General features: G+C 41.0%; 1 protein-coding gene and 1 long non-coding RNA gene across 5 annotated transcripts in view; both read right to left on the reverse strand.

Moving 5' to 3' along the window:
• Positions 1–14,575, reverse strand: part of LOC146425541 (uncharacterized) — a 384,874-nt gene that overhangs the window by 150,048 nt on the left and 220,251 nt on the right. The gene's annotated exons all lie outside the window — the stretch shown is intronic.
• LOC146425545 (ubiquitin-associated protein 1-like) overlaps positions 1–14,575 on the reverse strand; it is a 97,354-nt gene that overhangs the window by 29,239 nt on the left and 53,540 nt on the right. For all 4 annotated transcript variants that reach the window (XM_085041628.1, XM_085041626.1, XM_085041625.1 and 1 more), the window contains exon 4: positions 1,907–2,836. In XM_085041628.1, the coding sequence (XP_084897754.1) occupies positions 1,907–2,836 (930 nt within the window). The remainder of the gene's footprint in view (positions 1–1,906; positions 2,837–14,575) is intronic.

Consider the following 14,575-nt stretch of genomic DNA (forward strand, 5'->3'; position numbering starts at 1 on the left):
GTTGCCAGACGACTTGAGTTCTATGTTACAGGAATTACTATAACAGTGTCGTGGTTTAAGACCAGTGGGAAATTAAACACCACACAGCCGCTCGCTCAATCCCCCCCTCTCTCCCACCCCACCCCAGTGGAATGGGGAGAAGAATCAAAGTAAAACTTGTAAGTTGAGATAAGAACAGTTTAATAATTTAAAATAAAGTAAAACACAGCAATAGTGGTAAATGATGATAATAATGATAACACAAAGGGAAAAAAGAAGTGATGCAAAATACAATTACTCACCACCCACTGACCAATGCCAGACACTCCCCTTCCTGAACTCAGATTGGCACCCATCCAGGTAACTCCCTGCAGTTTATATATGGGGCATGACATTCTAAAGTGTGGAATATCCCTTTGGTCAGTTCGGGTCACCTGTCCCGGCTGTGCTCCCTCACAGTTTCTTTTGTGAACTTCCTCACTGGCAGAGCATGAGACAAGGGAAAAAAGTCCTTGACTTAGGATAAACACAACTTAGCAAAAAACTAAAACATTGGTGTGTTATTAACACCATTTTCATTCTGAATCCAAAACACAGCACCATAACAGCTACTGACAGGAAATTAACTCTTCTCCAGCTGAAACCAGGACAAACAGGAACCATATGAACCATTGGAGGAGAGAAGCCTTACAAGCAACAGTGTCCTGACCTGCAGACTAAGGGAATGATATCTGTGTATTATATCAAAGAATGGGAATGAGAGGGGTGGTTAATGAGGTTGTATCGGATAGTGTAGGACCTGCACATGATGTAAATACTATGGAATAAGGGGTGGAATGTGCTGGTTTTGACTAGGGTAGAGCTAATTTTCTTCACAAGAGCTAGTATGGACTAGTATGTTTTGGATTTGTGCAGAAAACAATGTTGATAGCATAGAAATGCTTTTGTTATTGCTGAGTAGCATTTGCACACCATCAAGGCCTTTTTTGCTTGTCTGCTTCTGATTGTCTCCCCAATCTTGCTGGCAGGGGAGTGATTGAGCAGCTGCCTGGAGCTTGGTTGCTGGCTGGGTTCTAACCTCAACACTTACTCAAATTTCTGCTCTTATTCACAAAGACAATAGCTGGCGTGAAGTTGTGTCCCCAAAATAATTTTGGAACTTGCTACAAGTTTGAAGAAAGGAAACATCAAATTCCTATCTCAGAGCTGTACAGCAACCAACTGTAACATTAGTGATCCAAGATGATCCTCAAGACTGTTTTTAGTATCCAGAAAAAAACCCTTCCCCCCATCATTTTAATGCTTTTAAAATGTTAGATTTTAAAAAGCATCTCACAAAGAAAAGAAATAAATTAAATGTAAAAAAAAGACAATTCTTTTACTCCAGGTTACCTGCAAGCACTTTTTCCCCCATGAATGACAAGCACGTGTGTTTTTTAATGTGATCGCTTCTATTCCTTGAAAAGCTGGCATTTCCATTATTTCCAGCAAATATATAAGCAAACCGAGGAACAAATCTAGAAGAGATTTAATTCAAAACCTAAGAGCAGTTCAGAATCTTATTTATCTCAGTTGGATAAGACAAAAGGTAGGACTGTACAAAGATCTCATATGCTTAGCTCAATGGTGTGCAACTATGAACAAGTACCAAAAAGCTGAAAGAAAAGTCACCAGAACTGGTCTAAAAATATCAGATTTAGGGGAATGTGTGAAGTAATAATCTGAGGTTCATAACTGCCAGCATGAAGACCTGTTTAATTTATCAATTTGCAACATAAATGAAGAGGAACTACCACACATGATCTACACATCTCTCCCATTAAATGAACCTAAAACCACAGGACATTTTAGAAGCAACATCTGTCTCTGCACCTCCACAACTCCACATCTCCCCAGTAACCCCAACTCTAATCCACTGCATGTTTACCATAATCGCTGTGCTTTGAGATGATTCTTCTTCTGTAAAAACTGTTGATGCAGCCAGGGAAGGCAGTCTGGATGAAGAGGATAATGTTAATGTCTCCATGCCACAGTCCTCATTTAGAGCAGAAAGACCAACCATATGGTGTCCATTCAGTTCACTGTTTTTTCTCTGAGCACAGGTCTGCAAAGAGCTGAGCAAAGTGCCATTGCGGAGACAGGTAGTGCTGTGGAAAGTGCTCATAAGCTTTGATGATTTTTGATCACTCTCATCGGAGTCAAGTTTAGGAAAGGACAGGGATTTGATGTTGCTCACTGAATTGATAGGGGACAGGGACACCTTGGAAGACAAGGACATCTTTTCACAGTTTCCCAACTGTGGTAAAGTGATAAAGCCATTTGGTTTGTGAAGGGGTTTGAATTCCAACGTAGCCCTTTCTATGGATGTCAGAACTTTTTCATCTTGCAACAAAGACTCAGACTCTCCTTTGGGCAAAGTATTATCTAATAGCTGGGCAACAATTGGCCCAGTAGTACCAACATGAATTTCAAGAATATTTTTTAATTCTTCCTTATCATTGATAGTTTTTAATTCCAGTTTGTCAAAAGGGTCTTCTTCACATTCAAAATCAGCTGGGTTGAAGTCTGCTTTTGGATGAGATGGACTGAGAACCTTTTGCTTCACAGCACTGCTGTTGGCTGGTGTGGGAGTAAGAATATTATTGTGCTGCAGGCTAACGAGGATGGGGTTAATAGGAGGAGGCATGACTTCAGGGCAAGGTCCCTCCGAGAACTCCATTTTGGTGATGTCCTCTGAAGCTGCTTTTGAGTTTGCTAGTGTCGTTTCTGCCCTGTGTTCAGCTTCTCTCTGGGCAGCTTCGATTTTTTTGATATCTTCAGCCCACTCGATTGTTTTCTTTTCCAGTGAGAAGTCATACTGGCCAGGGGTGGAGGGGAAAGGAAAGGAGAAAAAAGATAAATTATATAAGGATCATAGCCACTACTTCTAACAGCAACATAAGTAACAGAATAAGAGCTACATAAATTACCTTGGACAGGCATCAATTTTTCCCAGCACCTCTTGTTTTCCAGCATATCTTGTCTGCAGGTTTACAGACTGGCAAAACTAAAAGACCTCAGAAATAGTTCATTTTGTCTCTAGCACTAAAACCCATCTATAGTCTAGATTAAAATATCATATTTTGCCTCCTTCCTACACTTAGTTTTGCTAGAGCTACTGATCATCCCAAGATCAGTTTCACAGCTTTCCCACCCTCTCCCCCCAAGACAACAGGTGTAGCAAGTCTACTAGATGGTCATATACAGATTTGGCATCACTGAACTACCTCCTGTCCCCAAGTCATTCAAGAGTACAGCAGAGTATTTTTTCATCCAAAGACCAATACAGTATTACTCAGTTCCCCCTAATATATTTCTAAGGGACTTGATATTATAGTTTTATACCCATTAGTTTAAGAGGTATTGGTATTCTTACTTCAGTGCCAGTGGCTCACCAGCTAAGGGGATATACTGGCTACACCGATTATGACAACTACCTGCAGTAGCAAATTTTGCTGCAGTTACTGGCATGACATGATCTCACAAGCTTTTATCCTTTAATATCAGCTCCTTCAGGGCCAGGTTAGCACAGGAAGGGCATTTGTAAGCTACGCACTATCAGTTTACTGGTTATAGTAGTGGCCTGGTTGAAAAGACAACATTTTAAACAGAATAAATTTACTTAAAGCTTTAATATCTTAGTAAGAATGAACAACCTAAAATGCTCTTTAAATAACCAAAAAATGTTCAGAAAGCACAGCCTACAAGTTAAGTCCAGAGTATAACCTATTATTCACAAGAAGTTATAAGATATCCTTGGCAGGATAATGGTACATAACCAAAGAGGAGTGCTCTTACCATGGGACTGCTAGGTCATACAAATTCCTGTATCTAAAGAGCAACAAACCAGCAAGGCTTGCTAGGCCTCTACTAAGCTTTTCTGGGACTTGCTATGTGTTGCGCCGCATCCTATCCTATAGCAGGCTCTAGTGAGATCCTGGAGACCTGTTGTCTCAACTGCATAAGAGTTTTCCATTCCCTTAGCTCTAAGACGACAAGAGGTGTTGATTTAGGGGGCTAGAGGTTGGATAATGATTTATTAGAAGCTACTTGCTAAAACAATATATTGCTTGCTTAACGGTTTTTGCACTTGCCAAGCAGAAAGGGAGGATGCAAAACAGAATGCAAGACTATTGATAGGAGTAAAACAACCGTGACTAGATATCCTGCTTTCAGACCCTGGAACCAGCTTGAGTTAGCTCTAAGGCTTGGACTTGGACCAGGAACTCAGGGAGCATGTGCAAGGAGGCAGGGTGAAAAGTTCATCCCGAGGAAGACCTTTATTTCATCCCAGGGGTGTGATGCCTAAAAATTTTGGTTTTTTTTTTCTCTTCATGCATCTGTAACTTGGTGTAGTTCTGTGCTCTTACAGAATGCTGAAAACCTCTGTTCCCAACACATTTCACCAAAACAAAGCTCTCTAGACAGAGATTAAAGGACATATTCGTTACCCTAGGGCCCGAAATATGTTAACAATGATGGAAAGGGGGGAGCAGGGCCTGGGGCGGTCAGTATCATCACCTGAAGGTGTGATTGGAGGATTAGGGACCAATATGCTAATAAGACAAAACTTATAAAAGGTGAAGAGCTCGTGACCTGGCATCCATTTTGGGTGTAGTCCCCAAGGGGGACTTTACTTGCCTGAATGTACCTTGAAGGCCTTGAATAAATTTGTCCGCTTTTTATACACCTAATTGTTTTGGCCTCTGTTTTCAGGTAGCCTGTTTCAGGCATCAGGTGGCACTGTGCAAACGCAAGCATATTTAAATGAACTTTGAACTCAATATAATACGAAGCGAGAATAAGTGACCAATATGTATAGGGACATTGTGTAACTTCATGCATATGTAACCTGTAACCTGATATAAACCCAGTGAAGTGCTGCTGAGGTGTGCATGCTTTTGGAGGGGCTATCCCCCATGCACCTCCAGCTGGAATAAATGCATACCTAATCCATAACGACTTGAGTTGTGGAGTTAATCCACGCCTCAGTGTGATACACAATTTATCAGCAAGGTGACTTTGAAAAACAAATCACTGGCAGATGTGCTGAGCACTACTTGTTATACATTCTTTGCTATCCAAGCAGAGCTATCAGGGTTTGTGTGTGTGTGTGTGTGTGTGTGTGCGCGTGTATACGGCTATATAGATAGAGAAAAACTGACCAAATTGTTTTTAATATTAAAAAAAGGGGGGTTTATATAAAAATATATAGCTTTGGGCAATTTTGCTTCCTTCCACTTTTATTTTTTTAACAGCTCACTACAGCTGTAAAAAAAGTCAAACTGCACTGCAAGATGCGTATTCTACATAGTTGCACCCTATTATGCAGGGTGCTTCAGTCCAACTGGACATATTGTACTTGAGCCTCAGCTTGGCAGGAAAATGGAGACATAGCACAATGAAGCTGATTTAGGGGGGGGCTAGAAATTACTAATTTAGGGGTACTAGAAGCTGGATAATAATTTTTTGAACTGATTTAGAAGGCCAGAAGTTGGATAATGATTTACTAAGAACTGCTTGCTTAAGACAATGTATCATTTGCTTAATGATTTTGTGCCTACCTAGTAAAAGAGAAAATACAGAGAAGAAAGCCAAATAATTGAGAAAAACTACTGAGTGTGACTAAACATCCTGCTCTCGGACCCCAGAACTGGTACAAGATAGTTCTAAGGTTTGGATTTGGACCAAGAACCAAGAACCAAGAACCAAGAACCAAGAGAGCATGCGCAAGGAAACAGGGTGAAGAGTTAATCTCGAGGAATATTCCGGTGACTTTCTCCCACGACCCTCACCCACAATTAGTCTGTGACACTGCGCTTGCGCGAGCATATTTAAATGAACTTTGAGCTCATTATAATACGAAGCGGGGATAGGTAATGAATATGTGTAGGGGCTTTGTGTAACTTCATGCATATGTAACCTGTAACCTAATATAAACCTAGTGAAGTGCTGATGCTGGTGTGCATGCCTTTGGAGGGGCTACCCCCCATGCACCCCAGCTGGAATAAAAGCATACCTACTTCATAACTATTTGAGTTGTGGAGTCAATCCATGCCTCATTTTGGCACCCAGATGGGACAACATCTGCCTGGCTGCAGGATCGATTGAGGGGCTGACATCCTAAGGCGTGCCCCAGGATTTTCCTGGAGGAACTCCGCTCCTCAGCCACTCACTGCAGGGGCAAACAACGACCATCTGATACAGCGGAGAAATGGTATGCTTTGGGTATAGGGAAGCCTGTAAGTCGTATACGCATGGCTAGGGCTGCTGCTAAGTCACGGAGACACATCTCCGTGGTCAGTGTTGTCCCTGAGTGGGTTAAGCTTGCAAGCAACCGGCTAGGGGAACCGGGAACCGGTGAGGTAATTCGCCATCCTTAGCTGGCAGGAGGGAATTTGCTGACCGATAGGGCAGCTGCTAGCGATCCTGGGGGTGAATCGAGTGAATCCCAAAAGAAACTATTTTGAACTGTTGCTAACACCGGTGTTGTGTTTGTGTGAGTGTGTGTGTGTGTATGAGACGCAGATTAGATAATTTGGATTTGTGAAGCAAGTGTAAAGTTGGTTGGTTTTTTTTAACCACGGTTTTAGATCCCTGTAAGGGGACCAGCTGGTGAAGAGATGAAGCAAGTGATTTAATAAAGTTGGAATGAATGTTTGGTTATGGTTAGAAATTATTAACTTTAGTACATTAGTGTTATGTACTGAAATTTATGTTATAATTTGTTGTTGTGGTTATAAAAAAGTGTTTGTTGTGTTGTGAGAAGTGTTTGTCGTGTGTTGTATAAACTAGTGAGTAGTTAGATTAGAGTTATTGTTGTGTGTTTAAATTAAGTTAGAGTTTAACTTTATAAACTTATCACAAGATTTTTTTCCTTTTAGCGGTTATATTAAAGGAGCATAGTTCCCGAGCCTCTGACTTTATGTGAATGTAGAACAGCAATTGTGCCACGGCATAATTTGTGGGTTTTAACACAGTGCCGCTTTGGTGAAGTTATCAGATATTATGTTTCCACCGAGCTGCCAGAAGGATGTGTAGAAAAAAAAAAAAAAAGTTGAAGCATTATAAAAGTTGTGTGTGGACAAAAACACCAAGTCCTTTTTGTAATAGTTCGATTAAAAGAAAAATAGGAAATAACTGTTAACCAACTTGGTGAAAAGAGACTTAAAGAAAAAGATAAAAAGACAAGACATAAAAAAGAGCATATAAAGAGTGGTTAGTTCACTATATAAGTGACCTGGAGTGGGTACCACAATATTAAGTGAACTTTAATTTACAAACATGGGGTTTTTTAGAAGTTTAATTTTGATTTTTGGGACAGAGAGGTAAAAACATGAGTGTTTAGTTGTGGTTATGACAAATAATTATAGTGTTGTTAGTATTTTTAGGAATTTGTTGGGCAACACGGATTTATGAGTGCAGTGGGTGTATACTGTGTATGTGCATGTTTGTATAATACATCAAAGTATTTTAACACAGCCTGCAGTAGCTTGGCCTTAACCTTTCCTCCCTTTTTTTTTTCTTTTTCTAGTAGCTTGACTTTAGGTGAAATAAATTAGATGTGTGCCTGATGCCAAAAATATGTATGTATGTATGAATGTAAAACAATTATTATAAGGCTTAGACATGTAAAAGGTGGAATTGTGTTTTTATTTTAAAAAACAAAGCAGTGTTTGGTGTATAAGGTATTTGGTTTTAAATAAAGTTTTAATGCCAGAAAAAGATAAATTTATTATGGTTAAAGGGACAACTGGCCAATCTGAAAAAGCATATTTTTGTAAACCTTTAAAGTATAAATTGGAAAAGCAATAGAGTATTTATAAGTTTTTGTACATGCCCAAATTTTCAAAAGCCCTTTTGGGCAAAGACCTGTTAGAGCAATTATAAGCAACCATTTTATTCAAAGATGGGGAAATTACTCTGGAGGTAAATGATCAACAATATGTTGAGGTATTAAGTCTAATGTTAACAACCACAGAGGCTGAGGGAGAAATTAGCGGAGAAATTATGAACCAAGTGTTCCCTGGGGTATGGGCAACAAACGTACCTGGAAGAGCTAAAAATGCACCCCTGATACAAATTAAGTAGAAAGAAGAGAAACAACTAGTTAAACAACATCCCCTTAAGAAAGAAGACAAGGAAAGAATCAGTTCAGTGACTGAAAATTTTTTACAGCTGGGGCTATTGAGAGAGTGCAAATCTGATTTCAACATCCCCATTTTACCAGTCCGCAAGCATGATGGGTCATATTGGGTGGTACAAGATTTAAGGGCAGTAAACAAAATAACTGAGGACCTCTATCCTGTGGTGTCAAACCCCTACACACTACTAACTGAGCGAACACCTGAACTAACCTGGTTTACTGTTTTAGATTTGAAAGATGCCTTCTTTTGCCTCCCTCTCGACGGAGCCAGCCAGAAAATATTCACGTTTCAATGGGAAAATCCCAAAAGCGGATGCAAAACTCAGCTCACTTGGACGGTGTTGCCTCAAGGATTCAAGAACAGCCCCACCCTATTTGGGGATCAACTAGCAAAAGACCTGGAATCCTGGGAAGCCCCCTCTGAAGAAGGGAAGCTATTGAAATATGTTGATGACATCGTTATAGCTACCTGGACAGAAGAAGTCTGTGTACTCTGGACAGAAAGTTTACTAAATTTCCTGGGGCTCCAAGGGTACAGGGTGTCAAAGAAAAAGGCTCAAGTAGTAAAACCAAAAGTAATTTATTTGGGTTAAAACCAAAACTAATTTATTTGGATTATGAAATCAGTGCTGGGCAGCTAACTTTGGGATGAGACCGGAAAGAGGCCATTTGCCAAACCCCAAAACCGCAAAATGTAAAGGAGCTACGGACTTTCCTGGGAATGACAGGATGGTGCAGGCTTTGGATCCTTAGTTATGGGGTTGTGGTGGTTTTGACTGGCCCAAAACATCAGTAAAGTATTTTTAACATCTAGGAGAAATTTGGACCCCTCAGAAGCTGTTGTGGTAGGCCTGAAGAAGTGTCTGAGGGGTGGGGAGTGGCACAAAGATGGCTCCTGTGTGTCCTGAGTAAAAGTTCTGGAAGTTTTGACATCAAGTCCAGCAGAGCCAATCTCTGATGGCTCTCAAAATGATGGACATGCTGCCGGCCAAGTTTGGGCCAATTGGAGGTGCTAGTTACGCCTCTGTGAAAACATATTTAAGAAGAAATCAAAACAAAGCAGGCACGCACTTCTTTCACTTCTTTGTAGTTAGAAGAAGAGGAAGTGGAAGTGAAAATATGTGAGGGAGAACAGCATGGAGACGCGAAGGTCAGTGAAGAAAGTGGGGGAGGAAGTACTCCCAGTGCCGGAGCTGAAAACCCTCTGCTAGCCGTGGTGAAGGCCATGGGGGGGGCAGGAGGTCCCCTGCAGCCCATAGAGTCCACAGGAGTGCAGAAATTCACCCACAGCTCACGCCAGAGGAGCAGGTGGATGCCTGGAAAAGACTGTGAACCAGTGAGAGTCTCATCTAAGAGTTAAAACTGCAAAGGCCTTGCAAAGGAGAAAAAGGCCTTGCTCCTGGCATGGAAGCAGCCTGGCCTCGGCTTGGGAGAGTCTGCACAGCACCCTATAGACAAAAAGACTCACGTTGCAGCAGAATTTGGGCGGGATGTTGCTCGTGAGATTGGACCCACGCCAAAGAAGTTCCCAGAGGACTGTCTCTTGTAGGAAAGACCCCTAGCTAAGTTGAGAACCCCCTCTCCCTGATTGGACTGACCAGAAAACCCCTCTCACCCTGCCCCCTGTCTGTGTTGCTGGTTTGGAAAGAGGGAAGGGAGGTGAGTGGACTGCTTCTTAAGAGGGTGGGGGGTGAGAACAGGAGAACTGTCTGGAGAGAGAGAGAGATAAGTAGAGATAAAGATTATTTGTAGTAGAAGAACTGTAGTGATGAATAGATTTAAGAACCTGCTCTGTAAACTGAGACAATGCCCCACACCCTGCCCCCTACCCAGGCTTGTTGGTTATAAAAGAGGAAAGGGGGTGAATACTATGAGTTCATAAGAGGGAGGGGGGGAGTGAACAAAATAATGTATGAAAAGTTTATTTTTGCCTTGCATTTATCCTCCAACTCTGTTAAGTAATTAAATCACTTTTTTTGCAACTTTAAACTTAAGGCCTAGTTGCCCTTTTTTCATGCGTCCTCCTGGCAATGTCCTATCTCATTTAACTCACGAGATTGATGTGCACCTTTATAGTTTTTTTTCTGTAGCAAGAGAAACCTAGAGTGTCAGCGTTTACTCAGGGTCAAACCCTGACAGGGGTCCTTGTAAAACCTTTGTATGAGCGCATCAAAATGGAAAGCAGAGACCTTCAGTGGTCAAAGGAGGCCACGAGGGCCTTCAAACAACTGAAGAACGCCCTGATGTCAGCTCCAGCCTTGGGACTTCCAGACGTGAGTAAACCATCCTTTCTGTTTTCCCATGAAAAACAGGGGATTGCTCTGGGAATACTAGCACAAGATCTGGGTCCATATCGACGGGCAGTTGCTAATTTCTCTAAGCAACTAGACGCAGCAGCCAAAGGGTGGCCCGGGTGCCTTAGGGCCATCACAGCAGTCATGCTAAACATCTAAGAGGCATGCAAATTCACCTTGGGTCAGAAAATGACTGTGCACAATGTCTGCAGTGCTGGAAGTGAAAGGCAGACACTGGTTCTCCCCACAGAGGTTCTTGAAATACCAAGCCATCATGGTGGAGCAGGACGATGTGGAAATAGTGGTCACTAACATTGCTAATCCAGCTTCTTTCCTCAGCGGAAACAACGGGGAGCAGGTACACCACGACTGCCTGGAAACTATTGAAGCCACATAATCCAGTCGTCCAGATCTGAAGGATACACCTTTAGATGATGCAGAGACCTGGTTTACCAATGGGAGCAGCAATGTCAACAGTGGAAAGCGACATGTGGGGTATGCAGCCACCACCAGCAAAAAGGTAATAGAATCTGGACCCCTACCAATAAACACCTCTGCCCAGAAAGCTGAAATAATTGCTTTAACCCGTGCTTTGGAAATAGCAAAAGGAAAAAAGATAAACATTTATACAGACTCAAAGTGTGCATTTGGAGTTGTACATGCACACGGAGCCATTTGGAAAAAAAGGGGACTGTTGAACTCACAAAGAAAAAACATTTAACATGCACAAGAGATAACCCGGCTGTTGGAAGCAGTCCAGCTACCCGAAAAGATAGCAATCATGCACATTAAGGCACAACAGAAAGTGAGCTCAGAATTGGAAGAAGGAAATTATCTGGCGGACAGAGAGGCAAAAGAAGCAGCAAAAGGGGCGGTGACAACTGAAGGGGCTTTTATTCCAGATGGCCAAATCTCCCTAGAAGGTAAGCCAACCTATAACAAAGAGGACAGAAAATTAATTGAAGATCAGAATGGGTCATATAGTGAAGAGGGTTGGGCTATTACTGCACAGGGGAGGTTGGTCATTCCCTCTCATTTAGTGTGGGAAATAATAAGAAAAGAACACCAAAAGACACATTGGGGAACAGACACCCTACACAAATATTTATTTGAAAAAAAATATTGCCAGAAATTTATATGCTACTATCACACAGGTAACCTGACAGTGTGACCTTTGCCTCTAGACTAGCCCTAAAAATATCCCCAAACCTAAATGGGGCCAAATTGGGAAAGGGAATGGGCCTAGACAGCAGTGGGAAATTGACTTCGGAACTCCCAAGAAAAGGGGGGTATCGATACTTGTTGGTATTAACAGATACCTTTTCAGGATGGCCAGAAGCCTTTCCCACTAGAACTGCCAAAGCCCAGGAGGTAACCAAGGCATTGCTGCAAGAAATAATACCACGCTTCGCAGTTCCAGCCACAATGTCCTCAGATAGAGGACCACATTTCATTTCAAAGGTGGTACAACAAGTTAGCCATCATTTGGGCATAGATTGGGACCTTCACACCCCATACCACCCACAGTCAAGTAGTCAGGTAGACAAAATGAACCACCTAATCAAACAGCAAATTGTAAGATTGGGGCAAGAAGCCAATTTAGCATGGCCCCAATCTCTTCCACTTGCATTATTACGACTTCAGACTAAACGTAGAATCAAAGAAAAATTAAGTCCTTTTGAAATGCTTTATAGGAGGCCATATGGAGTACAAAAAGGACTATCCACCCAAGTTGGGGAGGAGAAACTAACTGACTGCCTATATGGTGGCCTTGAGTAAGCAACTCAGGAAAATTGAAAAGCATGTGGCTGGAACTTGGAGTTGGGGCCTAGACAGCCCAGTACACAACATTCAACCTGGAGATTATGTCTATGTTAAGTCTCTTACAGAGAAAACTTTGGAGCCGCAGTGGGAAGGACCGTTTCAAGTACTCCTTACCACTTTCACTGTGATCAAATTTAAAGAACAGAATGCCTGGATTCATTATATTCAAGTGAAAAAGGCTCCAGAGACCCCTTGGAAAGTGGCTTCTAATGATAATGAACTGAAATTGAAATTTACCCGGGTAAAATGAATTCAATTAGAAAAGTTACTCTCATTGGTGTTCTCACAATTATAACTATACTTCAAGGAAAAGGAGGTACTTTTAGCCAGGGCAATACTGAATGACCTTAGTCACAAGCCTTCATAAGGCATTCCAGCTTTTTTAGAAGCTACCCTAGAGACAGCTGTCCGAATTTAGCTGTAACTGAAATGCATGATGATGAAATTTACCATCTGTCTAAATGGGTTTGAAATCAAGATGAGTGGATCATAACCCTGCCTGGTATCATTAATGAAAGAATCCAGGTGGGATGCAGAAAAATAGAACCTGGTTTCCAATATAAAACAGCCTTTTCTATTTAAGTTTTTAGCAATTTTTTAAATTTTATTTTGGCATTTAAAATCCACTCTAATATTTCAAAAGAAATATGTCCTACTGAAGGTTGGAATTGTGTTAAACAAAATGTGTTTGCCTTGTGTTGTCGCCAGAAATTCACTGGTAACAATACTTCCGGTGACCCAAGTGACATTAATGTCGATATTATCCTTCTGAACGTAAAGTATGGGCCCGGATGGTTGATAAGAAATGGCAAACTGAAAATTTAGAATTTTGCATTACACGAGAACAACAAGGGTTTATCTGTGAGAGTAACGCAATCAATGCCAAAGACTTATGTCTGGATGTTTGGCAAAGCATTTGCCACTTTGAAGTTCACCCAGATACTAATCAAAGAACAGTATTTGTACATATTGGTCAGGGTGGTGTTTGCTTAAGAATAATGCATGTTTTTATATAAATAGATAATGATAACATTACCTTAGATGTTAAAAATCATTCTAATTTTTGTATTTGTAATTTTGTGAAGATTATTGGGTGTGACTTTTTGTATTTGGCACCAGTTATATGTCACCAATTGATACACAATGTATCATGAATTATCATCAACACCTATTGAGATGAACTTTACATTAATAAGACGATTAGTAGAGCATCAAGACAATTAAAATCCTAAAAGGAATTCAAAAAAGTGGGAAGAAAACTTTAATAACGATTCACCATGATGCAGAAGAAATAAGCAGAGTCTTACAAAGAGCAAGACAGGATGCAGATCATCACTGGTGGGACATGCTCTTTGGATGGTCACCCACTGCAACTGGTATCCTTAATACATTATGTCACCCCATAATTGTTTTACTAATTTTGGTAGGTATTAGCCTTGTGTTATCTGTTATGTTACTTGTTTGGAATTATAAGATGTTAATAAAGCTATCCATTTTAAACCACTTTATCGAATGCACATGGAAAGGCATTGAGAGATACCTATTGCAGATGCTTGTTAGAAGAAGAATCCATTTCCTAGTAAAAGAATTTACTAATTTTATAGAAAAGGGGGGACTGATTTGGAGCGGGCTAGAATTTACTAATTTAGGGGAACTAGAAGCTGGATAATAATTTTTGAACTGATTTAGAAGGCCAGAAGTTAGATAATGATTTACTAAGAACTGCTTGCTTAAGACAATGTATAATTTGCTTAATGATTTTGTGCCTACCTAGTAAAAGAGAAGATACAGAGAAGAAAGCCAAATAATTGAGAAAAACTACTGAGTGTGACTGAACATCCTGCTCTCGGACCCCAGAACTGGTACAAGTTAGTTCTAAGGTTTGGATTTGGACCAAGAGAGCATGCGCAAGGAAACAGGGTGAAGAGTTAATCTCGAGGAATATTCCGGTGACTTTCTCCCACGACCCTCACCCACAATTAGTCTGTGACACTGCGCTTGCGGCGAGCATATTTAAATGAACTTTGAGCTCATTATAATACGAAGCGGGGATAGGTAATGAATATGTGTAGGGCTTTGTGTAACTTCATGCATATGTAACCTGTAACCTAATATAAACCTAGTGAAGTGCTGATGCTGGTGTGCATGCCTTTGGAGGGGCTACCCCCCATGCACCCCAGCTGGAATAAAAGCATACCTACTTCATAACTATTTGAGTTGTGGAGTCAATCTGTGCCTCAAAGCCAGTAATAGGACATTAATAATCTTTAGCTCTTCCACACCAGTTTAATTG

This window comes from Lichenostomus cassidix, chromosome W (genome assembly GCF_008360975.1).
Source record: "Lichenostomus cassidix isolate B80296 chromosome W, HeHo_3.0, whole genome shotgun sequence".
NCBI classification, from domain to species: Eukaryota; Metazoa; Chordata; class Aves; order Passeriformes; family Meliphagidae; genus Lichenostomus; species Lichenostomus cassidix.